The sequence below is a fragment of the Talpa occidentalis genome, unplaced genomic scaffold (assembly GCF_014898055.3).
Source record: "Talpa occidentalis isolate TD23 unplaced genomic scaffold, MPIMG_talOcc4v2.1 talOcc4.7, whole genome shotgun sequence".
Classification (NCBI taxonomy): domain Eukaryota; kingdom Metazoa; phylum Chordata; class Mammalia; order Eulipotyphla; family Talpidae; genus Talpa; species Talpa occidentalis.
In genome coordinates, this window is record NW_023605083.1 from 86,140,880 (window position 1) to 86,167,171 (window position 26,292).

General features: G+C 46.5%; 1 protein-coding gene across 1 annotated transcript in view; it reads right to left on the bottom strand.

Annotated features, from left to right (window-relative positions):
- PRPF8 (pre-mRNA processing factor 8) overlaps window positions 1-25,691 on the bottom strand; it is a 29,090-nt gene extending 3,399 nt beyond the window's left edge. The window contains exons 1-39 of the mRNA XM_037491494.1: window positions 25,629-25,691; window positions 25,318-25,428; window positions 24,388-24,556; window positions 23,003-23,167; window positions 22,699-22,917; window positions 22,357-22,569; window positions 22,107-22,232; window positions 21,922-22,027; window positions 20,786-20,976; window positions 20,534-20,653; window positions 20,258-20,447; window positions 20,008-20,127; window positions 19,764-19,898; window positions 19,283-19,412; window positions 18,678-18,874; window positions 18,345-18,551; window positions 18,057-18,220; window positions 17,791-17,917; window positions 17,480-17,672; window positions 17,026-17,213; window positions 16,610-16,848; window positions 16,234-16,380; window positions 15,837-16,047; window positions 15,520-15,636; window positions 9,500-9,747; window positions 9,225-9,404; window positions 8,872-9,007; window positions 8,583-8,752; window positions 8,304-8,433; window positions 8,063-8,209; window positions 7,729-7,889; window positions 7,248-7,439; window positions 6,762-6,999; window positions 6,469-6,597; window positions 3,923-4,036; window positions 3,671-3,844; window positions 3,186-3,379; window positions 1,931-2,170; window positions 1,690-1,831 (exon numbers count right to left, since the gene is read on the bottom strand). Coding sequence (XP_037347391.1) covers window positions 1,690-1,831; window positions 1,931-2,170; window positions 3,186-3,379; window positions 3,671-3,844; window positions 3,923-4,036; window positions 6,469-6,597; window positions 6,762-6,999; window positions 7,248-7,439; window positions 7,729-7,889; window positions 8,063-8,209; window positions 8,304-8,433; window positions 8,583-8,752; window positions 8,872-9,007; window positions 9,225-9,404; window positions 9,500-9,747; window positions 15,520-15,636; window positions 15,837-16,047; window positions 16,234-16,380; window positions 16,610-16,848; window positions 17,026-17,213; window positions 17,480-17,672; window positions 17,791-17,917; window positions 18,057-18,220; window positions 18,345-18,551; window positions 18,678-18,874; window positions 19,283-19,412; window positions 19,764-19,898; window positions 20,008-20,127; window positions 20,258-20,447; window positions 20,534-20,653; window positions 20,786-20,976; window positions 21,922-22,027; window positions 22,107-22,232; window positions 22,357-22,569; window positions 22,699-22,917; window positions 23,003-23,167; window positions 24,388-24,556; window positions 25,318-25,417 — 6,369 coding nt within the window. The 5' untranslated portion in view covers window positions 25,418-25,428; window positions 25,629-25,691. The remainder of the gene's footprint in view (window positions 1-1,689; window positions 1,832-1,930; window positions 2,171-3,185; window positions 3,380-3,670; window positions 3,845-3,922; window positions 4,037-6,468; window positions 6,598-6,761; window positions 7,000-7,247; window positions 7,440-7,728; window positions 7,890-8,062; window positions 8,210-8,303; window positions 8,434-8,582; window positions 8,753-8,871; window positions 9,008-9,224; window positions 9,405-9,499; window positions 9,748-15,519; window positions 15,637-15,836; window positions 16,048-16,233; window positions 16,381-16,609; window positions 16,849-17,025; window positions 17,214-17,479; window positions 17,673-17,790; window positions 17,918-18,056; window positions 18,221-18,344; window positions 18,552-18,677; window positions 18,875-19,282; window positions 19,413-19,763; window positions 19,899-20,007; window positions 20,128-20,257; window positions 20,448-20,533; window positions 20,654-20,785; window positions 20,977-21,921; window positions 22,028-22,106; window positions 22,233-22,356; window positions 22,570-22,698; window positions 22,918-23,002; window positions 23,168-24,387; window positions 24,557-25,317; window positions 25,429-25,628) is intronic.
- Window positions 25,692-26,292: the final 601 nt, after the last annotated feature.

Below are 26,292 nucleotides of genomic sequence, written 5' to 3' on the forward strand. Positions count from 1 at the left end.
TTCACAGTGCTGTGTTTAACCCCTTGCGCCACCGGGGAGGACCTATGGCTTTGTGTTTTCTATTAAAAAGGGTTTTCCAGGGCCTCCTAGGAGGCACAGGGGTTAAGTCTCAGTGCTACTGCCAGCCACTGCAGCATGAGTTTGATTCCCAGCCAGGGAGCTAACCCACATATGGCGCAACAGGACTCTCCGGTCTCACCCGCTGCTCTCCTCAGCAGTGAATTTCAGTAAATCTGCTTTTCTGCTCCTCACTCTCTCAGGTGAATCCTCTCACCCCTATACCTATGGCCTACACCCCAGCTCATTTATACACACACACACACACACACACACACACACACAAAAATCATTTGAAAAAAAAGGGTTTTCCCCTAAGTTAAAGTCAAGCATCTTCTCATATATTCTATAGTTTAATATTTTACACCCAGATCTTTATCTAGATTTTTGTAAGTGGTATAAGATAGGGGTCTACCCTTCTTTTCCTATTTGAATATTGTAAAGCATCCCTTTTTTAAAAAAAAGATTTGTATTTATTTACGCATACAAGAACTGGGGCGTAGGCAGAAGGTGCGGGGGTGAAGATTCACCAGAGACAGAGTGGGGAGCAGAACAGGCAGATCTACTGAAATACACTGCTGAGGGCAACAGTGGGCAAGACAGGAGAGGTTTGCTGTACCATGTGGGTTAGCTCCCTGGCTGGGGATCGAAGGCCTGTAGCAATGGCTGGCAATAGCTTGATAGCACTGAGGCTTTAACCCCTGCACCACCAGGGAGGCCCCATGTAAGGCATCCTTAACCCCAAATTTGCCACACTACATTTATTATATAAACATGACCTGATTTCAGGGCCTCCCCGGTGGAGCAGCGGTTGAGCGCTGGGTTGCAAAGCTGCCCACAGCCTCTGCGGCGCCGGTTCGATCCCCGGCTGCTCCCCGGCCACCAGAGGAGGGTCCCACAAGGCGCGCAGACCTCTCCTGCCGCCCGCTGCTCCCCTCAGCAGTGTACTTCGGTCCTTCTGCCTGCTCTGCTCCCCACTCTGGCTCTGGTGAATTCTCTCACCCTCCCATGCTTCTGACTGTACCCAGTGCTTGTATAAATAAATAAATAAATCTTTAAAAATAAATAAATAAATAAACATGACCTGATTTCTAACTATCTGCAAGGCCCTTTTCAGTAACTTCTAGGGCTAAACTACATCATTCTAATTGCCATAGCTTTACAGTATATTTTGACATCTTCTGAGTGCCAAAACCCTCCTCCTGTTTTCACTAACCCTGTATATTTTCTCATCCATAAATCTTAAAACCAACATCTCATGGGCCTCCCTGGTGGCACAAAGGGTTAAGTCTCAGCACTATGAAGCTATCAGCAGCCTCTGAAGCATGAGTTTGATCCCTGATCCCTGGTCAAGGAGCTAACCCACATGGCGCAGCAGACCTCTCTTTGTCTCGCCTGCTGCTCCCTTCAGCAGTGTGTATCAGTAGATCTGCCTGTTCTGCTCCCCACTGTGTCTCTGGTGAATCCTCTCACCCCCCCCCACACCTCTGGCTTGCATCCCAGCTCCTGTATGTATAAGGAAATAAATATTAAAAATAAAAACCCACATCTAAAAGTCCAGGAAATCTCAGCTGAGTTTTATCCATAAAACAGTGGACACACATTGTGACCTAGCTGAGCAAGTTTACTCACTTGGGCCCGAAGGTCAGATATGCAGATAAACTTCTTAAGCACATTCTTAGGAAGAATGTAAGTGTAACCAGTCTCTTTGATGTCATCAGATGAAACGTAGATGTGATTAGTCCTTAGATGCAGATTGGCAGCAGAAATGGCCCTAAAATTAGGTAAGTAATGTCAGTATTTCTTAATCTAAGTACCTTAGGTAGCAACAGTAGGTCTTTCCATCCCTACCCCTCTCGCCTTTTACCATTACCTGACCCTCCATTCAGTCTTCGATGAGAAAGTCTGGGTTTCGTAATTACTAGTAGTAGAGGTGATGATCTCGTCTCCGTGCTTGTTGACAGTGCGAGTCTGAGTTGCAGTCAACTGTGACTGTTCCTTGGTCTGCTTCTCAATCTCAGCTATCTGTTGCCGCTGCTGTGATGGTGCTGAGATCTCCATACCCAGGATGATGTCTCGAATTTCTGACTGTGTCAGTGATGCTACATTCACACTGCAGAACAAGTGAGGGTCATACCACAACAATCCCTTCCCCTTGGGTCATGTATATCTTATTTTTTTTTTTTTTTTAATAGAGGCATGCTTTATTTATTTGTTTGCTGGTTTCTTTTGTTTTGTTTTGTTTATACATGCACTGGGTATAGTCAGAAGCGCGGGAGGGCGAGAGAATTCACCAGAGCCAGAGCGGGGAGCAGAGCAGGCAGAAGGACCGAAGTACACTGCTGAGGGGAGCAGCGGGCGGCAGGAGAGGTCTGCGCGCCATGTGGGACCCTCCTCTGGTGGCCGGGGAGCAGCCGGGGATCGAACCGGCGCCGCAGAGGCCGCGCGCAGCTTCGCAACCCAGCGCTCAACCGCTGCGCAACCGGGGAGGCCCGGGTCATGTATATCTTAATGGCAAGAGTATAATTTAGTGGGATAGGCAAACCCCATACTCTTGCCCCAGATTATCCTCAACATAAAGCAGAGATGTACTAACAATGGTAAAATCTGTCACCTCCCAGGATGGCCCTGTGCATGTATACCTTTTAGTCACACTCAAACCTGCTCAGCACCCGTCCACTTTTCCTCAGCATAAAGTGCCATGGCACAGGACAGGTGTCAAATATGGAACCCGTCCACTTCGTCCACTTTTCCTCAGCATAAAGTGCCATGGCACAAGACAGGTGTCAAATATGGAACCCCCACAACAATGCTTCCAATCAGAGTTGGTATTGTCAGTCAACCTAGGGAGTTACTGGGAAATCTATGGACCTTTTGTTTCCATAATGACAGGAAGGGTTGTATCTGCATGCACATGAGTGTGATATAAGCAGTATATGTGGGGGTCTGGATGTTAAAACTTCCTGCAATGCATAAACAGTAAAGAAATGCCCTGGTCAAAATGGCAATTTTTAGGATTACTTTCTGAGTAACATTTGAGCCTGTGTTAAAAAAAATCCCTTAAAAAAACCCCAGAAACCATAGACTGAGCCACTCATTTGGCCTCCCCCCCCCCCATCACTGCTCACTTGTTTTTCTTGCCATAGTCAGCCAAGATAAGATCCTTGAGCTGCACCTCCACCTTGATCCATTCCTCATCCGTCAGAGTGGGCCAGATGTGGTGTGGTTCAGTAATGGTAGTCTTGTCTGGTTTTAGGATCACCTTTGCCCGGTCATTGTTTACATGAAGGGCGCGCAGAATCAGGATGAGGCGGGAGAAGGCCTGGGAAGAGATGTGGCAGTATGGGGGCAGGCCAACCACTTGATGTTCTTTCCCTCCCCACTACTCTATCCTTCCAGAGAACCTAGGAATTGATCTCAAACTCTAAGGTGCTGCCTGGCCCTCAGCCTCTCACAAATCACGGTGCTATGAAAGGCACAGCGTCACTGTCTAATTTACAAATTGAAGATGTAAAAATGGCCCGACAAGTGACTTGTGGAAAAAGATAACGACATAGATCTTATGGCCCCAAACCATTCCTAGAGTGACCCTTTTGTTGAGGTGGCTTCATACCGTGTAAGATGAGATAGTCTTTAGCCAGTCATCATAGAGGTTGAAAAGAACCATCTGTGGCTCAGTAGCTTTAAGGATGAGGTCCCCAAATTTTTCCACCTTGAGACAAGCCTGGAAGGGGAGCTGCAGCTCTGATCCTTTGATCACGATATTGGGAAAGTCCAGCAAGTGCACCTGAGATAAGGTCAAGTCTATGATTAGAAACAGAGCCTGCCTGCAGGCCTCCTTTCTTCTACATCATTCACTTCTCACCTCCAATGGATCCAGCATGCCCTTCCTCGTGACAATGATCTGTTTGGGCTGCTCCTCCACAGGAAGAGATCGGATCAAGGCAGCTACTTCCTCAGCTGTCTTCCACTTGGCCAACTATAAGAGAAAAAGAAGAAAATAGAAATGGAGTCTCTAATTGTCCAGATGGACTAAAACAGAAGATCCAGGGCCTCCCTAGTGGTGCAAGGAGTTAAGTCTCAGCACTATGAAGCTATCCACAGCCAATGTAGCATGAGTTCGATCCCCGGCCAGGGTGCTAACCCACATGGCATAGCAGACCTCTCCTGTTTCGCCTGCTGCTCCCCTCAGCAGTGTATTTCAGTCAGTCTGCCTGTTCTGTTTCCCTCTATCGCTGGGTGAATCCTCTCACCCCCTGCACCTCTGGCCTGTACCCCAGTTCTTGTACGCATAAATAAATCTTTAAAAAAAAAGGGGGGGGGACTCCCTGTTGGAGCAAGGAGTTAAGATGCAAACTATGAAGCTGTCCACCACAGCACAAGTTTGATTCCTGGCCAGGGAGCTACCCACATGGCACAGCAGATCTCTCCTGACTCACCTGCTGCTCCCCTCAGCAGTATATTTCAGACACTCTGCCTGCTCTGCTCCCCACTCTGCCTCTGGTGAATCATCTCACCCTCCACACCTCTGGCCTATACCCTAGTTCTTATATGCACGAATAATAAAAAAAAAAAAAGTCAAATGGCTTTGCCCAAAAGGAATGTTTCAACCTAGCCGGCTCAACAACTCGTACAACATCATTAAGTCAGTACAGGTATATGCTATATACAGCAGGTACAAAAGGTGGACAAAGGTGATAAAAAACTGCCCTCAAAAAGAGATCTGAGGGCCTCCCTGGTGGTGCAGGGGTTAAAGTCTCAGCACTATCAAGCTACTGCCAGCCACTGTAGCACGAGTTCAATCCCCAGCCAGGCAGGGAGCTAACCCACATGGTGCAGCAGACCTCTCCTGCCTCATCTGCTGCTCCCCTCAGCAGTGTATTTCAGTAGATCCACCTATTCTGTTCCCCACTCTGTCTCTGGTGAATCCTCTCACCCTCCCCCACCCCCACCTCTGGCCTGCAGTCCAGTTCTTATATGCATAAATAAATAAAATAAATCTTTTTTAAAAATAGCTCTGAAAGGATGAGTAAGACTGTGACTAACAAAGGGAACATGGGAATTTTCTCTAGAAAGTGAGAGCTATATGAGCAAAGTCACATAAGTGGAGATGAGCAACAGGGATGTGGGATACTAGGACCCTGGACTGATTGCAAGAGAAGACATGCTATAAAGGAAAAGCAATTGCAGCTATTCAGGTTACATCCCAGGCAAATGGCAAGTGTACGAGAAGCCAAAGAAAAGTTAATGCAGCAAAAGGGGGATGACCAAAGATTTTGATGTTAAGAAATCTGGTTATGGGCCTCCCCTGGTGGCGTAGTGGTTGAGCGCCGGGCTGCGAAGCTGCCCTCAGCCTCCGAAGCGCCGGTTCGATCCCCGGGTGCTCCCCGGCCACCGGAGGAGGGTCCCACATGGCGCACAGACCTCCTGCCGCCCGCTGCTCCCCTCAACAGTGTACTATGGTCCTTCTGCCTGCTCTGCTCCCCGCTCTGGCTCTGGTGAATTCTCTCACCCTCCCGCGCTTCTGACTGTACCCAGTGCATGTATAAAACAAACAAACAAACAAATAAATAAATAAAAATAACATGCCTCTATTAAAAAAAAAAAAAATCTAAGAAATCTGATTAAAGTGATATTTTTAAGAATGTTTGTTCCCTTTCTGGCAGCCCAGTTCAAGATAAATTCAAGAGTCAGGAAGCAGAGAGCAGCTGCTTGGTAATGAAGGACCACACATACTCAGCCTCCTACAGGAGAAAATTTCCTAAGTAATTCAGGGAAACAGTTGAAATGAGATGCCCATAATCTTTCAACAGAGGAAAAAGGAGACTTTCATGTACAACCTCTGTAGCATAAGCCCTTAAAGTTGGGTTTTGTCTTCCGGTAATCCAAGTGCCTAACTTAAGGTTTGATTTGAGAGGCTTCCACTTCAGCTTATCTTAAATAGACGCAGTGGCAGCCACAAGAGTAGCTATAGAGTCAGGTCTCCTATTCCCACAAAGACCCCTTTACTTTAAAGATCTTGATTTATAACTGACCATTTGGGCTATTCGTTTTCTCCTGTGCTTTCCATTCTCATTTTTTATGTTTCAAATTTACCAATAAAGAGCAAGCCTGAGAAACTCTAAATTCTCCCACTCTCAATCCCAATAAAAGCAGAACCCCAGGCCTATGCACACACTCTATGCACTTATTTCATTATGTGGCCCCAGGTGTGCTGCATAATTTCCAAGTCATGTAAATAATAAAGTTTTATTTTTCAATGATTATTGCCAAGGGCATCTTGCAATCATAGTAATCACACAGGCCGGTCCAACCATATTAATAGGTTGAAATAGTACAGAGCACACCCACAACCACTCACTAAAGAGCAAGAGGCAACAAGGTCCAACAGTCTATCCTTCATCTACTCACCTGTCCCAAACGCTTCTGTCCAGCCCACACAGATGTGTGGATTATCTTGAGGAAGAGCTGTCCTGTGCGTGGGTTGAAAATGAAGATGGCTCCATTGATGGGCTTCGTTGTTAAATTCCCTTCAAAGGTCTGAAGAATAGGGGTGGTGTGGGGTGGAATAAAAAATGATCACATCAGTTAGTATGGCCTAGACACAATCATCCTGTCTCCATCCCAGTATGTACCCACTTGCCCAATTACCCTCAAGTAGGCATATCTAGAGTCCTACAACCCTACAATGCTTCAAAATTCACCTTGTGGATAGTCACTCTATAGACATTAGTGTCATCCACAAACCAGATAATTTGGTTCGAGAAGAGTTCACCATAGTTCTGAGAGGACAGATAGGGCTCAGTGGGCTCAGAAGAATAGAGTTGCAGTCCTTTCCGGATCCGTTCACGTAACACATACAAGGCAGGGTTTGCCTTCATGATCTTAGCCATGGCCTGTTGTATGAGAGGTTTGCTGCCTGGGAACCAGTTTCCATAGGCACTGTGAGGGTAGAAGAGGCAAGAAAAGATAAGACCCACTGACAGGTTTAAGAATAAGGCAAACTACAACTCTAGAGAAGACAGACTGCTGGCAAGACTGACAAGCATCTCCTTATGTACACAGAGACAGGGAAAAATTAGTAACCCAGAAGAATATCCCAAACCTCATCTTACCAGACAAACTAAAAATTACATGTACATTAAAGCATGGGGCTAATGGAAAATACAAGCTTGTCAGTCCCAGCTTACCTGTGCAGATTATATGCCAGGTCAATGGCAATGAGCACACCTGTGGGTGAAGGGTAGATACTCATGTTGTCTGTGGTGTAGTCCAGGAACTTGGCCCGGGCATAGCGCTCAATGTCATGGGAATCATAATCCCCCCAGCGTAACTGGATATCAATCCAATACTTCTGAGTGGTGGTACTGTCCATCACATCCCTGCAGGTAGAGAGGGATTAGGAGTCCAAGAAAGCACAACTGATGTCCCCAGAACCAGAATTCTCCCAATTATCACATCTAAGCCCCCAAACCATCCCCTCTGCCTGTTCTAGATCAGTAATACCCCTCAGGGAATCAGCAGACCTGGATGTTGGTATTAATAGGATTCAGAAGTAGCACTGGCTCCAAGTTTGGGAAAAAGGCAACTAAGGGTAATTCCCCAAGTAGTACTGCTAGATCAGTAAAACTAAGATTTCTGAATGCCGAGGGCTGGGTCATAGGCACTCACTTGGAGTCTGCTAGCAATGAGGGTCGGGAGACATTCCACTTATAGGAGGCAAAAAGTAGGATATCAGCACAGGAAGAGTTCATCTTATAGGACTTCCGGGGATGGATTGTCTCCTTCTGTACCGTCTCAATTTCCAGTGCATCCAATTCCTGGTCAAAAACCTGGAAGCAAAATTGGAAAAGTTATGACTTAATTTGAAGGCCCACTTAGAATAAGGGCTTGTCGAATTTATTATAACAGGTACCACAACAGAAATCTTGTTATCAGTGCTTCCACACCCAAAGGAGCGAGGTGACCTGTTTGGGAGCCTCCTCCCCCTTCAATTTTAGCCCACCTGACACAAGTCCATAACGATGCTTTCGTGGATCTTCTGCCACAAGTGAGCTCGGAAAATCTGGATAAGAGAGATCTTCAGAGTGGGGATCTTGCCATGCATGAAGATACCTGTCAAGTCCAGCTGTACTTGAAAGCCTACGTATACCTGATAGGGAAAAGTGTGTGAGGCTTCAGTTCTTAGGACATAGCTAAGTAGAAACACTTGTTTTTAGCTTCCCATGTCTACAAACCACACTCACATTGGCTCGGTTGATGGTTGGGGACCACCAAAGGGTGAATCTACGATTGGGAATCTGATTCAACCCTGATCGCTGAGCATTAGTTAGCTTCTTCCACTTCATAGATTCCTCAAAACCACTGGCTTTCTCCCTGGGAACAAGAAAACAGGAAAGGTCTGCCATTTCCTATAGCACTAGCGACATCCTGGCAGTGGAAATACCACTTTAGACCACAAAAGCATAGAAGGAGAACTCAAAAGGTTGTAATGAGTCACTCTAAGGGAAGAGGAGGATTCTCACCAGAAAAGACCCTCCCAGGTAGGGAAGTAAGTGCCCTTAAAGAGTGTGTGTTCCAGAATGCCTTCTACACCACCTAGGGCCTGGATCATGTCAGTACGGTAGTTGTTCAGGTTCCAGAGCTTCCCATCATGCCGCTGGTGTGTCCACCAGAAAGGGTTCTGCTTCAAAACCTGGATGGCAAGAAGACAGATATGGTCAAGCTTCTGAGAAGCTACTGCCCCAGGATCCCGGCATGGCCAAGTATTCTCCTAATTCAGAGAAAAATCTCTCAACTATCTCCTCCTGGTACCTGGTACTGCTTAAAATCAGTTCGAACACGCCAGCCCTTATCATAGGCCAATGTGTGCCTATCTTTCTGGAAGAGGGTGTTGATTCGAGGAATGCCACGATCCCATGAATCTTCTAGATCTTCTAAGGTCAGTCGTCTGCCCAAAAAAAAAATAATAATAATAAAGTCAAATACACGCTGATATAAAGAGTTTAACATTTCTCCCTGGCCAACAATTGGGGTCAGAGCTAGAACCTACTTCCTGTCTTCACTAAAATACAGTGTGCTGTGTGCACTTCTCCCAACCTCCGGACAGGGCTAAACAGGTACCCTCTCACCTTCTACAGGACTGCTATCATCTTCTGGATGCCTACCTGTTCTGAGCAATGGCCTCTTGTCTCTTGAGTGCATACTCAGCCCAGACCCGCTGAGAATCAATAAATTCACTCTCCCATGGCTGTATGTAGCGGTACAAATTGGGAATCAGCTGGTCTTCTTCATGGCTCATTCCTGAACGAAAGTGAGTGATACCTACATCTGTCTGCTTGGACCACCTGTTTTGGGGCACAACCAGGATTAGAAGGGAAAAAAGTCTTAAAGAAACATCCCTTACCCTCAGTGTCTAGCAAAATTTTCAGATAAGTCCTACCTGAGGTCGGACTGAGGGATGAGCACATGACCCATCGAGAGCATGCCAAGTCCACCCAACTCTTTAGGGGTATAGAACACAACCGGGGGAAATCGACTTGGCATCTTAGAGTTGAGACCAATCTTGATACGTGTCTGGATCTTGTTCTCACACTTCACCAACAAATCCAGGAGTTCCTGGGTATTCACCACAGCCTCCCGAAAGTATGTCATGAGGCCAATGAGAGCTGTGTTCCACTTATTCACAATCTGAGATAGTGGGAAAGAATTACAGATGAGTCATTAGAGGTAGGGGTAGGTGACTAACTGGTCCAGTTAGTTACATTCTCCCTAGTTGTCAAGAAAGATTTGAGCTCACTCCCACTAGGGGGGTGTAAATTAAAACCATGATGAGATAACTCTTTCACATACACTGCAATGGTTATAAGGGAGTATTATTCAGCCACAAAAAGTAACAGGGTACATGTTACAAGTTATAAGAAGGATGAACCTTGAAACCATTGTGCTTAAAAAAAGTCACACAAAAAATGGCCACGTATTCCAAGATTCCATTTATAGGAAATGCTCAGATTAGCAAATGCATAGAGACAGTAGAATAACAGCTGCCAGGAGTTGGTCAGTGGGAGACAATGGAGAGTGAGTGATTAATTGGTATAGTATTCCTTTTGGGGGTGATAAAAATGTTTTGGAATTGGATAGAAGTGTTGGTCACACAATTTTATGACTATACTGAAAACCACAACTGTATACCTTTTTTATTTTTTATTATGACTTCTCTTTTTTTCTTAGAACCCCCCTGGTGGCTCCTGTTAATATCTTGACTATGACACCTGACTCTGAAAACCTATTTACATCTCTAAGTGCCGCATAAACCACTATAGACCTCTCTGTAGCTAGGGTTTCACTAGACATTTACCATCCTTTGTGTCTCTTGTCGCTTTCCCTCTCTTTTACCTCTTAACCTCAGAGCTCTTACAATGCTTACTTATGTGCACTAGTTTTTGAAAGTGTTCTGTTATCGAATTGTCTGCTACACAGGGGCCCAGTATTTGTTTTTATTGTTTTGACTTACTTTGCTGCATATAATTAATATTGCCTCCATTTTGTTGAAATGGGTGCATTTCCTCCTTTCTTATGGCTATAAATCATATACTTTAAGTGTTAATTTCATTTCAAATAAAAATTTAGGCACTATAATCACTATTAAAATAAAACCAAATACAGTTAGTAATCCCATGGTAGGTGGGGGAGAAGGAAGAGAGGTGAAAAAACTATTAAATTTTAATGGGAGAATAAAAACTAGTGGACCACAGAAACTCCCTTCCCAACAAGAAGTAGAAAACTAAATGAGATACATAAAACATTATTTTCAGGCAACTGACAAACAAGCAGCACAGGCTATAAATCTTGAGAAAAGGGGAACAAACCAAGTGAGTCCTACACATGCCCCAGTTTACATTCTAGTGGCATTTTCAAATTATAGCACATACATGAAGGGATAATGGAAACAGATTCTAATGGCTCTGATGAAATTAAGAGCCAGAGTTTAGGAGGTCAAGGCAGCTAGAATTTGTGTGGTAGCGCACCGGAGAGAATAAAGAGACTGAAAAAAGTACAAAAAAAAGAGGTCCGGAGATTCATGAGCCGATGTCCCTTAGTTTTTGGTTGAATACCTATCTGTACGCATTACTCCCTGATGTCAAAGAAAGACCCAAAAGCAGTAGGCTGAATTGTTCCACAGCTCAGACAAGCCTAGAAAATTTTGTGTTCCCACAGCCAGAGCTGAGACCTAGTAATACATGGAAATTGGGTAGAGTACCCAGAAAGTTATCAACTTAATAATGAAGGCAAATTAGCCTTAAAATAAAGGGTGCTGGGCCTCCCCCGTGGCGCAGTGGTTGAGCGCTGGGTTGCGAAGCTGCCCACGGCCTCTGCAGCGCCGGGTGAGGGTTCCACATGGCGCGCAGACCTCTCCTGCTGCCCACTGCTCCCCTCGCAGTGTACTTCCACAATCTCCCTGTTCTGCTCCCTGCTCTGGCTCTGGTGAATTCTCTTACCCTCCCGCGCTTCTGACTGTACCCAGTGCTTGTATAAATAAATAAATAAATAAATCTTCAGGGAGAAAAAAAAAGGAAAGCATTTAAAAAAAAATAAATAAAAAATAAAGGGTGCTGCTATTTGCTATAACAAAGCTGAAAAGCAAGGCTCAAAAGGGACAAACTATAATAATTTACAAATGGCTAAACTGCACATAAGAACACAACTTAATACTCTTTTTTTTTTTTTAAGATTTATTTATTTATTTATACAAGTACTGGGTACAGTCAGATGTGCGGGAAGGTGAGAGAATTCACCAGTCAGAGCGGAGAGCAGAGCAGGCAGACTGACGAAGTACACTGCTGAGGGGAGCAGCGGGCGGCAGGAGAGGTCTGTGCACCATGTGGGACCCTCACCCGGCAGCCAGGGATCGAAACAGTGCTGCAGAGGCTGCAGGCAGCTCCGCAACCCAATGCTTAACCACTGCGCCACTGGGGAGGCCCACAACTTAATGCTCTTTAAAGGAATATAATAGGAGGGCCTCCCAGGTGGCGCAGTGGTAGAGCGCTGGGTTGCGAAGCTGCCCGCGGCCTCTGTGGCGCCGGTTCAATCCCCGGCTGCTCCCAGGCCACCGGAGGAGGGTCCCACATGGCGCGCAGACCTCTCCTGCCGCCCGCTGCTCCCCTCAGCAGTGTACTTCAGTCCTTCTGCCTGCTCTGCTCCCTGCTCTGGCTCTGGTGAATTCTCTCACCCTCCCGCGCTTCTGACTGTACCTAGTGCATGTATAAACAAAACAAACAAACAAACAAACAAATAAATAAATAAAAAACATGCCTCTATTAAAAAAAAAAAAAAAAAAAAGAGGAATATAATAGGCGCCTCCCTGGTGGCATAGGGGTTAAGTCTCAGCACTATCAATGCTACCACATGAGTTGGATCCCCAGCTAACTCACATATGGCGCAGCCTCTCTGATGGCACAAGGGGTTAAGCACAACACTATGAAGCTAGCTGCAACCTCTGCAGCAAGAGTTTGATCCCCAGCCAGCCAGGGAGCTACCCACATGGTGCAGCAGACCTTTCTTGTCTCGCCAGCTGCTCCCCTCAGCAGTGTATTTCAGTCAATCTGCTGTTCTGTTTCCCACTGTCTCTGGTGAATCCTCTCAGACATCCCCCCACACACACACCTCTGGCCTGTACCCCAGTTCTTGTATGCATAAATAAATAAATCTTAAAAAAAAAAAAAAAAAAAGGAGAAAAATCCTCAACAAATAGACCTAGAAACATTACAGGTAACAGAATAGACAGTGACCTTAAAAAAGCTATCAAAAACCTTGTAATTATGTTTGTGTATATAAAGAAAAATATGAAAATGAGAGAAAAACAAGTTTAAGTGGAACTTACAGAGACCAAAAATTAGAATATGTAGAAGTAAAAAATATACTGATGGGATTACTGGCCTACAACCCAGTTCTTCTTTGCATAAATAAATAAATCTTTAAATTTCTTTTAATCCACTAATCAGTATTTACAAAACATCCTATCCAATAACAACAATCACCTTAATACATCATACATGCTAGGCCATAAAACAAGTACACCTGAAAAAACTAGCAACATAGAGAGTATATTTTCTGACTGTAATGGAATCAAACTAGTAACAAAAATACCTGGAAAATCCTCAAGTATTTGAAAATTAGGGCCTCCCTGGGGTCTAGCAGTTAAGTCTCAGCGCTAACATTATGACAGTCTGAGATCAATCCCCGGCCAGGGAGCTAACCCACATGGCTCACCAGGTCTCTGTTTCACCCGCTGCTCCCCTCAGCAGTGTATTTCAGTCAATCTGCCTGTTCTGCTCCCCACTCTGTCTCTGGTGAGTCCTCTTACCCCTTCCACCCCCATACCTCTGGCCTACCCCCCCAGTTCTCATATGTATAAATAACATAAATCTTAAAAAAAAAATCAACTGGGAGCTTTCACTGTATCCTCTTGACCCTTGGTACATTAGACAACACTTTTTTTTCCATTTAAAAATAAATGTGTGTGGGGGGTGAGCAGAGAATAGGATTTGCAAAACAGTGAAAATACTCTGTATGATTTCATAATGATGGATATATGCCATTATACAGTTGTTCTAACCCCACTAAACACCACCAAGAGTGAACCATAAGGTAAACTAGGACCTTCGGTGATTATGATGTGAATAAAAGTTCATCCTTGGTAAAAAATGTACCAGTCTGGTGAGTGACACTGATAATGGGGTAGGTTATGCATATGTGGGGGCAGAAAGTAAATGGGAAATCTGTGTCAATTTTCTATTAGATTCCAAGGATGTTTTCTTTTCTTTTTTTTTTTTTTTAAAGATTTATTTATTTATTTATGCAAGCACTGGGTACAGTCAGAAGTGCAGGAAGGTGAGAGGATTCACCAGAGTGGGGAGCAGAACAGGCAGACTGAGGAAGTACACTGCTGAGGGGAGCAGCGGGCGGCAGGAGAGGTCTGCGCGCCATGTGGGACCCTCCTCTGGTGGCCGGGGAGCAACCGGGGATGGAACCGGCGATGCAGAGGCTGTGGGCATCCTTGCAGCCCAGCGCTCAACCACTACGCCACCAGGGGAGGCCCCCCAAGGATGTTTTCTCTGCTTGCCCTTTACTCTGTCCTGCTCAGCTTCTCCAGAACATTGATAGATCAATACCACACTTTCTGTTGTACTCTGAAGAGCTATTTGTTCCTTCTTAATGTAAGCATACTCAAGTCGTAACTATTCAAAAATAGCTGTCTTGACTTTATCTCCCTCTAGATGGCATCTAATGTCCTTCCTCTCTTAATCCAAGCCTGGCAATCAACAACTCTGGGTGTCTCCATTCCACTCCCTCATTTCACACACAGTTTCGCCCACTGCAATCTGGCTTTTATCCCATTTCTGAAACAGTTCTTGCTAAGGTCACCAATATTGTCTTTTTAAAAAAAAGTATTTATTTATTTATGCATACAAGAACTGGGGTGTAGGGGCCTCCCTGGTGGCACAAGGGGTTAACACGCAGCCTATGAAGCTATCCACAGCCACTGAAGCACCAGTTCGATCCCCGGCCAGGGAGGAGTCCCACATAGCACAGCAGACTTCTCCTGTCTCGCCCACTGCTCTCCTCAGCAGTATATCAGTAGATTTGCCTGTTCTGCTCCCCATTCTGTCTCTGGTGAATCCTCTCACCCCCCACACCTCTGGTCTGTACCCCAGTTCTTGTATGCATAAATAAATCTTTAAAAAAAAACTGGGGTGCAAGCCAAAGATGCAGGGGATGAGAGGATTCACCAGAGAGAATGGGGAGAGAACAGGCAGATCTACTAAAACACACCGCTGAGAGGAATAGCGGGCGAGGCAGGAGAGGTCTGCTGTGCCATGTGGGTTGCTCCCTGGCTGGCTGTGGATCGAACTCCTGCTTCAGTGTCTGGCGATAGCTTGATAGTGCTGTCTTTAACCCCTGCACCACCAGGGAGGCCCCACCAATGTCTTGACTGCCAAGTTGAATGGCTACATTTCAGGTCATATCTAACCAAAACACTTTCAAGGCAACAACACTGTTAAATACTGACTCCCATCCTGGACACTCCTGACACCTTGGCTCCCATGACACAGCACTCTCCAGTCTGACCACACTGCTTCTCAGTGCTCCCTACTCTTCCAAACCCATCCCTCAACTATTATCAATCTATACTTTCCCTGGGTAATCCTACAATTAGAATTAAACAAAAGGTCTGAAAATGTCACTCATGCTAAGAAACAGACTTCTTAGAGTGGCAGGCAATGCCCTCCGCAACATCTGTTCCCCCAATTAGGCAGTGAGCGCAACAAAGGTAGAGACCCTATCTTACAGATAATGTGTGCATAAAGCCTTGAACACAACAGCAAACACAGAGGAAGACTTGAGAGGGATGCAAGATGGATAGAGGACATGAAAGAGGCTGGAGTTAATTGCCTTCTGTACCTTAGTGAAAGTGGTGGAGCCAGAGGCCATCAGAATTTGACGCACACGGTTGTGAAAGCGCTGCATTGACTCATCATCCACGCGGAGGAAACACTGAGCTGTCCGCTCCTTAGTAACCTAAACCACAAGGTCAGGGTTAACTTATCTCTGAAAATGCCATTGGAGCAGGACAAATTCTGCCCACCACTAAAAAACCTACTCACCCAACAAGGATCAACAGAGTGATAATAAAAAGGCGTACCGGTGTTCCTCATCCACACTTACCCCCAAGTTACAGGGGAACTACTGCTACTCCTAGCCCCCTTCCCAGACTCTACCTCATTCTGCAGGTTCCAGACCCCATCCTTGTGCGTGAACTCCTCATAGCTGGTGCGGCATTTAGGTAGGATACGGCATTCAAAGCCACACATGTTGAATAGCAGGTTGGGGTTGTCCTTACTGTACACAGACACGAAGCTGTTCTCCCACTGAACTGTAGTCACTGACCGTGGCAGGCGGTTCTTAATGTCCCAGAACACTGCCCGACCCCTGCCCACAAAGAACAGATGAGCACATCAGTCTCCTAGAAGCAGCTTCCCCCTCAAAGGCCAGACTGAGACCCCAACAAAACACACTCCTCCCAGCCAGGATGCAAGTTCATGAATTCCCGCTAATTGCTCTCTGGGCCCCTCAAGCTGGCTCCTTCCAGTCCCCATGGTCCCATCTCAGACTCACAAGTTGACATCATGCTTCATGAGGCGCATGCGGGCATCTCGGGGCCAGCACTTCTTGTTGTTATAGCCAACGATGTTTTCATTGTTAGGATCAGGGTGCTCTGTCAGGTAGCGCTGAATTAGGTCCCGAGCCTCATCTGCTGTGAACCTACATCAGGCAAAGTGTACTGCTGAGGCCTAAATACACAGGGATCTCCCGAGACACACAGCCCCATAGGTAAGAGCGCCCCCGCTAACCTCTACCCTACTCATAGGACTGATTCCATTTTAGGACCCCAACACAGCAGCAACTCTACTAAGGCACGGCAGGTACTTCTCCAGAGGCAGGATATATGCCTCAATGCCCTGCAGGGATAAGAAGCCAGGCAAGCCCGCACCTGAAGAAAATATGGATACGATCAATGTATCTGCAGAAGAGACGGATGGGGTGGGCAGCCTCGGTGGCTATGTCCTGGAAACTGAGAAAATCATTTGGCATCTGAGGAGGTCCAGCCATCTCACTGGCCCGGTGCAGTCCCAATACAAGCAGATCCATCACCAAGCCATAATACTGCACGATGAAGGAGGCAAACTGCAGACCTCTGATGATCCCATATGAATTCGTATGGTTCATATCCTAGAGAGAAAGACTTAGAATTCTTAAGAACTCTAAACCTAGGCCAAGTACCAGGCTTCTCCAAGGCCTATCCTCTTTTATCTTCCCCTGAGGACGTCCTATGTCAGTAGGACAGACATCCATGCCCGCCCCCCACCCCATCACCAAATTCCATGCTGCCCTGAGCCTAAAGCAAACCTTATAGTTGATGACAACGTTGTTCTTGGCTGTCATGTAGTCAGCTATATTGTGGTCCACAATGAGTCGCAGCAGCCTATTAAGTAGGGTCAAGTCGATCTTTTCATACATCTTCTCAAAGCGTGATTCCAACATGACATTGCACTCGCCCTCACTTGTCTCCCACACATCCTGCAGGTTATTGATGCCTGGGAAGTAGGTAATACAAGGCACCAGCAAATTAGAAATTCCCTTTCAGGATTATTGCCTAGAGTGACTATCATATTTCATAAATATCCCAACCCCACTACCACTCCATTCATTCATCTGCACTGCCAGGAGTGTCAGCTTTGCTTAGTTTAACAACGCTATTTCCTTGGTTCTATCCCAACAAGACAGTAAACCAATTGTGCTGTTCTGATAAGAATTTTGATGGAGAACTCAATTCACCTTCCTCAGAGAACAATCCCATTACCTTGGCACCACTTGTAAACAAGCAGAGGTGGTGGTTCTGTGTCAGCAGGCTTGATCCAGGGCGGGAAAAGGCGGCGTTTGTCAGCTTCATACCACAAGTACTGGTCCAGATATGCGTCAGTTATCTTCTCCAGTGGCTCCACATCATACACTGGCACCAAATGGCTATAGAGATCCATGAACTCAATGCCCACCTATGGAACAGGGAAGCTGGCTTACACCAATCCACCAATCATGTGAGTCAACTTGCCACTGTGGTTGCCATAAAGAAAGAACATTGCCAAAATATAACTTGTAGGGCATCTCACTTACTTCTTTAAAAGCTCTCTGTGTGAGGAGGTGACGTTTGATGCGGGACAATGCTTCGTGGGGGTTGTCATAGGCCTGCTCAATCAGACCAAGCTCTTCCCTCTGAGACTGGTTTAAACGAGATTTTACACTGGCAAGGCAAAAGGAAACATAAATGAGAAAACCAAGAAGAACTCAAGCCAAGAAAGGACTGGCTTCTTTCTTTGGACTCTGAAACAATGCCATTCCCTCCCGTCACATCCTCAAAGGAACCCATCTACTCTACTCACCTATAAGCTTCCTTGAGCCGCTCCAAGGCCAAGATGAGCAACTTGGTGTCGTGCTTGTAAGAGAGTGGGGGAAACGGGATGGGTGAAAACCTACGGCTTTCCAACCAATGCACAGTGGTAGTGTACACCGCCACTGCTTCCTCTGCAGTGATGTAAGGGCCGTCCTACAAGGTAGATGCAATAATTAGATTTCCCACCTATGGCTCAAGCCCTCCAGGATAAGGTATGATTCCAACTCCGCATCTACTCTCCTGCCACCCCTCCCCAGCCCAGCCTACTCTGCCCGACCTTCAGGTAGTTATGCTGCCGCTCTTGTTCTGCCTTCAGGTAGAGACGGGTGAGGCGGCCCAGATTCTTTTTGCAAACAGTCTTGTCCACAGTGGCCCCACGGCGGATTCGTTCTCGGTTGTAATGGGCAGTGTTGGTCCACCAATCAGCCTTGGCCTTCACATAACGAAGGATCATATTCTCTATGGGTGTTGGCAGCCCAGGAACCTGAAAGTGCAAAAAGTACAATGAGAATGTGATGGGAGCCAGCTAACCCTCTAAGACCTTCCGGGAGTGATAATCCTAATTCCTGGAAGATGAGTCCATGCACCCTTATGATTTGGGGAGGCCTACCTTCCAGGGAATGTTGGCCTTCCAGCAGCGCCAGGCTTCACTGAGGTGCTGCAAGATTGTCCGGGCCTTGTTCTGTTTGATCCCCTCAGGCATCATGTCCAGGATGTCATGCATCACAGCAGCCCGAAGCTCAAGGTCAAAATGAGACTCAACACGCTGCTTTGTTACAGTCTTTGCAACCCCCTTTGAGTGTCGGCCTAGAAGTGATCAAAAGATTCCTTCAAGCATTGGTTTAGAAGTCAAAATGACTAAATTCAAGAGTCTTTGCCATTATGTTTACTTCTTAAAGCCTCCCCCACACCCCACCAATTACTCTTGATTACAATGAAATCATTAAGTATTAACAAAACATCCACATACCCGGCACATGCAAAAAAAACAAGCTATCTCAAATATCCTCAACTATGCTTCACGGGAATTTTTATCCACAAATGCATAATAACCTCAAGATCTCAAAAAGGAGTCCAAGAAGCAGCTCAAACTTGAAGAGAGAGAATCCAGCAAGAAGAGGTTCTCACAGATTCAAACTTGGCAGGGGAAAGAATGGGAAGTCACAGGAGCTGTTCTTGAAGCAAATACAGGAGTTGGAGAGAAAAACCACTTACCTTCAAACTGCCGGGCCAGAAGGTTGCCCAGCCATCGCTCCAGCAAAGGGGTGATGCCACGCATGAAAAACAGCCAGACCCGCCAGCCAGCTGCCCAGAAGCCACAGCCAGGGCCCTTCCCTACAGGGCCCTGTAATCCCAAGCAGAGATCAAGAATCAACAAGTTAGCAATTCATTTAGAGAACAACAACAACAAAAAAAATTGGGCAGGTGTGGGGCCGTAAAGGGGGAAAAGGGAAAGTTCTGGAACCTCAAAATCTAAAATGTGGTAAATGAGCAATTTTAAAGCAGGAACCAGTAACTGGGTTTTCACATTTAGACTTAAAGGTGCGCTTTAAGGGAAAGTGTTGAGATCCACAAGGTGAGGACAAAATGACATACTCAGAGCCTCTCCATAAATAAGTCCCTGGAAAAAGTCCAGAATAGATATAAAAATTACAATGGATCTGAGAAGGTTAAATATAACAGGGTAGAGTCCCACCGTGTTGAAGCGGTAGTAGATGAGATGCTTCAGGTCCTTGCACATACGAATCTGCCGCATCAGCTTGTATTTGTATCGGTACATGCCCGTCAGCTGCCCCACATGGGCGAAGATATATTGCAATCCATCTGCTAGCTGCAACACAATTGCCCATGAAGCTTTAATGCTAGAGCCAGTTCCGTGATCTGTGCAGACTTTACTCAGTTTCCCTCCCTGAACAGAGGTTGGGGCTACCTAGCCTCACCTGGAAGGCATCCACATTGCCCAATCGATACTGCACATGACTGTCCACCACCAGCTTAGTTAAACGCAGAACTTCTCGACAAAGATGAAAAGCATTCCCAAAACGAGATTTCTTTCTTTCCTAGACAAAATGACAAAAACAGAAAAAATATTCAGAAAATGTTCTAACTGGATAAATATCTTCCCTAGGGACCAGGGCAAAACCAGTCCATCCCTCAAGTTCGAGACCCCGTAAGATCCAATACACACACCTTGGTAGTGAGCGTCTTGACAGGCTTGAGGTTGAAGTTGTAATCCAGGTGCAGATAGTTGAGATTTTTACGGTGAATGAGAAGATTGAGCATGTTGTAGCCCTGACGGCAAACCTGCAGTCCCACCTCTACCCAGTCCAGCTTCGTGGACTGAAAGAATTTGGTAGCTTTAAAGGAGCGGAACAGATACCTGGGGTGGAAAGAAGGAGACGGAGAGTTAGCCTCTTGGTATCTTAGGAACAAGAGAAGTCTGAGCAGGGCCCTTCAGGTACTTACCTCTTCTTTTGGGCTTTTGGGGGTCGGTGCTTCAGAGCATTCAGAACATAGTACTTAAGCAGCTTCTGGTAGGAGACCCTCACTTTCACAGGCTGCCCAGCAGGACAATGCTCACGATACCTAGAAAAACAAGTTAGTCATACCTAGAAAAATAAGATCCTTCCAGTCACTCTGGTCCAGGCTTTAAACCCATCCAGCTGAAAGTGTTTTCTCCGATATATCCACTACCACTGCCTCCCACAGAAGCCTTACCAGTTCTTGACAAGGGGGATGTCCAGGGCCCGGCGGGTACGACCAGAACGTAGGTTGAAGGGCCTTGGAGCCCAAAGCAGGGCAATGCCATTGGCTGTATTGTCTGTGTAGAGGGGTGTGTCCTTCAGGAAGGGCTCTACAAACTCTGGAAGCTCAAACTCCTCATCATCATCCGGCAACGGTTCCTGGCTCTGAAAGAAGAACCCCAAGGGTTCAGCTCCCACTAAACTGGGCAGAGACTTGGGATGAGAGGGAAACTCTCTGGGGCCAAGCACAGTGGCTACATCTGCCATGGAAACTGGGCTGCCTGACAAAAGAAGCCCTAAAGGGCCAGGGCAAAGGGGGCCGAGGGAGCAGAGAACAAGTCAGGGCCAACCAGAACAGCAAGCACCAGTACTCACACCCCAAATGGCTCACCACCAAAGGCCTCCCTTAGGAGCCCCGATATCATAAGAGGTAAACACTGCAGTCACCTCCTGCTCAAGCTTCAAGCACTGGGCTTAGGGAAGGCATTCTGTTCATAATAAGAACACAATGAAATGTGGATGAACATCAAAAACAAGATTCTAAGTGTTAAGAAATCAATCACAAAAGATCACATAGTGTATGTTTCCATTTGTATGAAATGTCTAAAATAGGCAAATCTATAGTGAGAAAATAGATCAGAAGTTGCCTAGGGAAGGGAGACTGGGTGGAAACGGGAGTCACTACTAGTAAGTACGGTACCTTTTTTAGGATAACAAAAAAGTACTGAAGTTACCTGTGATAATGACTGCACAACTCTGAATAAACAAAGAAACACTGAAGTGGGCGAACTGTATGTTACAGTGAGTTACATCTCAATAAAAGGATTTAAGAGTGAAGAAAAAGAACACAACAGAAACAGACCAGAATAGACTAGAGAGTCCCAGAGGAATAACGATGAACCCCAGATGAATCATCACAGAAACCAAGATTATACCAACAACTTGGATTGAGTCCAATGCCAAACACTCAAATTAACATACAGCTCCAGGGGAACACTTAGAGGGATAAAAAACATGTCTTCAGCTAGCTGGATTTTTATCTGCTAACACTTCAGCCATACCCAGGAATTTCTCTTGGAAGCTCTGAGATCGAACATTCCTTTCTCTCACCTTAACAGAGTGTCTATGGGAAATTGGGTTGATCAAAGGATCAAAGTAGAAAGCCGGCAAATCGGGATCCTCAGTTTTGATGAACACAACATTAGGAGTGTGGTACCTAAAATGAAAGAAGACTCAATCATGATTTTCCTAAACGCCATCCTTCCAATTGCCCCTGCTTTTATTCCAGCTCTTACCAGGTGAGGTGGACATGGTGTGGAAGGTTGTTGTACAAGTATGGAAAAGCAATCTTGTATTCAGTGCGGATGGGCTGTCGGATGATGATCTTGTTAATATCATTAAATTCATTCCAGTCCTCATCCCTAGGACACAAAATCAAAGATAAGCACACTAACTGGTGAGTTTGAAAGTTACAATGGGAACTTAAAGGCCAAGATTAGATTTTATTCAACCCAAGGTACCTAATAGCCTTACACTCTAACTTACTGTAGGTTGATGTCCCGAACAAGAGGTTCAAATTTGGGGCCTCCAGGAATGGCCATATTGAGTGCCTTAGAGGTAAAGAAGGCCTTCAGATCAAATAGATAGAAGTAGTTGTCATCTACCAAGTCTGTCAGAAGCTGATTAGCCAGGCGGTAGAGAGTGGACATCATAGGCAATGTAAACTGCCAGCGCTGGTAAGTGGAGCCATTCACATACCTAGATAACAAAGAGAGGCCCACGTCAAGTAGGTATACCAACTAGCCAAGTCATAGTACATATTGTACTCTCAGGACTCCTGGAGGTCCAAAACTCTCCCAGGAGTGGTAAACTCCAACTATCACTCACTTCCTGCTGTCCCTCAACGGCTGGTGATCATAGAACCAGTCCAACACAGGGGCATCCTCCTCAGGGTCCAGCTCTAGCTGAATAGCCTCCAGTGGCTCAACATCTAGGATATTGTCAGCATAGTCCAAAGGTGGCTCTTCATCATCAAAAGGGGGGAAACGCATCCTCTTGAAATGCCTCCTGTCTCTTTTTTCTCGACGCATCATAATCCACATAGACCTGAAAGTCAACAATGTCACACAACCATTTCTGCCCACTGCCACCCATACACCTCTACCACCCACCATATTCCAGCCCTTCTCACCCCCACTGGGAGATGTAGACAGGCTCAATGACCCAAGGTATTTCATTGACAAAGGAAATAGCTCCAGTGATGTGATACAGCACAGGCACATCCCGAATCTGCTCCCAAGGCATCGGCATGTTCTCCAAGAGCTTGAGGACTGCATGGGGCATGTACTTTAGGGCACTGCAACATTAAGAAGAGATTATTAGGGCCTCCCCGGTGGCGCAGCGGTTGAGCGCTGGGTTGCGAAGCTGCCCGCGGCCTCTGCAGCGCTGGTTCGATCCCCGGCTGCTCTCCGGCCACCGGAGGAGGGTCCCGCATGGTGCGCAGACCTCTCCTGCCACCCGCTGCTCCCCTCAGCAGTGTACTTCTGTCCTTCTGCCTGTTCTGCTCCCCGCTTTGGCTCTGGTGAATTCTCTCACCCTCCCGCGCTTCTGACTGTACCCAGTGAATGTATAAACAAACAAATAAATAAATAATACATGCCTTTAAAAAAAAAGAGATTATTAGAAATGACAAGGTGCTCTGCTATCTGTACCCATGCAAAGAAGCCACAGGGTATCATAGCACCACATTCTAGAGAAAATTCTGCGAAGGCATTTTTTTGTACCTGTGATCACCCAGTTTGGGGAGAGAAAAACAAGAATACAGGGACCTCAGGAGTTAAATACCTCAAAGTCTCAAAATTCTGGTCACTGAGAAATTATAGGCACGAATGCACATTAAAAAATGATAAATATTGGGCCTCCCCAGTGGCGCAGAGGTTGAGCGCTGGGTTGCGAAGCTGCCCGCAGCCTCTGCGGCGCCAGTTCGATCCCCGGCTGCTCCCCGGCCACCGGAGGAGGGTCCCACATGGCGCGCAGACCTCTCCTGCCGCCCGCTGCTCCCCTCAGCAGTGTGCTTCGGTCCTTCTGCCTGCTCTGCTCCCCGCTCTGGCTCTGGTGAATTCTCTCACCCTCCCGCGCTTCTGACTGTACCCAGTGCATGTATAAACAAAAACAAACAAATAAAGAAAGAAAGAAAACATGCCTCTATATATATAAAAAAAAAAACTATTTAAAAAAAAATGATAAATATTAAAATAAAAAATTAATTAATTTTTAAAAAGAATGCACAAGAACGCCCAAAACTTCTACTGTGAGCTTCAGATAGGAACATCTTATCAAAGCATCAACAAGACAAATTAAAGTTCTCGTTTCAGATCAGGGAGAAAAATTAGGGCACTAAAGAACATAACTAAAAGATCTGGAAATCGTGACAGAGTTCTAGTATTTTTCCCCCTCGCTCACATCCTCCAAGGAAGGTTGTCAAAGATTTTTGTCCCAAAGCAAGAGAACAGCTATCCAGGACTGCAATATGGGGTAAGGAAAACGGGTGAAACATCAAATAAAATATTTCTTTACCCCAAGTAGACTCTTTTGTCATGGCGAAATTTCCTGTTGGTCATGTCTCCATGGTCTCGAATGATCTTTCTGACATGTTCTGGGGGCATGTCTTCCTTCTGAGCATCCACAAATCCAAATTTCCGTTTTTCGGCATAACGCTTGGCTTGCAACTGCTGCCATTTTCGGGCTACAAAGACACCTCGGTTTAAAGGACTGCACAACAGGGCCTCCCTGATGGTGCAAGGGGTTAAAGCACAGCACTGCGAAGCTATCTGCAGCCTCTGAAGCACGAGTTTGATTCCAGGTGGGCCAAGGAGCAACCCACATAGTGCAGCAGACCAAGGAGCAACCTACATAGCGCAGCAGACCTCTCCCGTCTTGCCCGCTGCTCCCCTCAGCAGTATATTTCAGTCAAATCTGCCTGTTCTGCTCCCCACTCTGTCTCTGGTGAGTCCTCTCACCTCCTGCACCTCTGGCCTGTACCCTAGTTCTTGTATGCATAAATCAATCTTTAAAAAAAAAAAAAAAGGACTATACGACATTAGCTCAATCATCCCCACCTCTTGCTCTAGGTAAGCTCCTGTCAGGTAAATGCAACAGGGGTTTGCACATTAAGTCAGCTGTGTCATCTCCTGCTGTTACTTTTTCCCTCATCACATTATCACATTTCTGTTACAGATTTTTGAAGGGTTTTTTTGGTGTGTGTGCATACTTGCTTCACTGCAATGTAAGGTGGGTTTTGTCTTTATCGCTATCGTCGCCCCAATGTTTCAACCACTGTCTGTCTGCAAGACTCGATTAGATGAAAAAATAAACGGGGCTAGCAAGTGAGCTGACATCGAATGTTTTGACGCTGAACGGGAAGAATGGCCACAAACCCACTACGCGCACGCGCACCCCCACCCCCAAGCCTCCCGGCCTGCAGGCGCCTCGCGCGCACGCGTTCACCTTTCTCCTGCAGCTTCTCCTCCGACATGTAGTCCGGCAGCGGGGCTAGAGGGCCGGGCACCGGGTTGCCCGGCCCTCGGTAAGGAAATACTCCGGCCATCCCCGGAGAATCTGGAGGGCGGCGGAAGAAAAAAATTAAGGATGAACTAGGCCCAGCCCACAAGATGTGCAGCGGTGCCGCGCCAGGACCCCACGGCCCGCAGTCCGGCCTCGTTTAGCATGCGCCCCGCCCGGCCTGACCCAGTCCTCCAGCTACTCGGCCGCATCCCACCCGCCCTCCTCCAGGCCCGCCTTTAAAGGCCACCACATACCCCTCACACAGACAGCCTTCCCTCAAAGCACAATGGCGGCAAACCTACGTCCGCTGCGCGTACCCGACGCCGGGAAGTGCGCAACTCGATTCAGCAGTTGAGCCAATAGACGCCGCTGTGTTGAGACGGATTAGAGAATTCACCAATTAGAGTTGTCTTTCGGGCCGGAGGGGGCGGGCGGTAGGCGGAAGAACGTGAACGCGGGGGGGTGTGGTCGGACGGACGCAAGCCCCGCCTCCTGTGTTCCTAGACTGCGGTAGGGCCACTGGCAGGCCTTGTTGTTTAGTGAGCGAGTAGTCACTGCCTGGAGGCCCCCAGAGAACAATTTTTAAGTAGTGTGTCAAAATGTGTACGAGTCTGCGTGAGTCTCATAAATGTAGATGAGGTGCAGTGCTAGCGCCGAATCAATCAGTTCTTTGTTCATGCATGCATAGGTGCGTTCAGCCATTGTGTACTGAGTGCCCCCTTCTTTTTTTATTTTTTTAAAGATTTATTTACTCATGCATACAAGAACTGGGGTACAGACCAGAGGTGTGGGGGGATTCACCAGAGACAGAGTGGGGAGCAGAACAGGCAGACTGATGAAATACACTGCTGAGGGGAGCAGCGGGCGAGAGAGGAGAGGTCTGCTGCGCCATGTGGTTATCTCCCTTGCCGGCTGGGA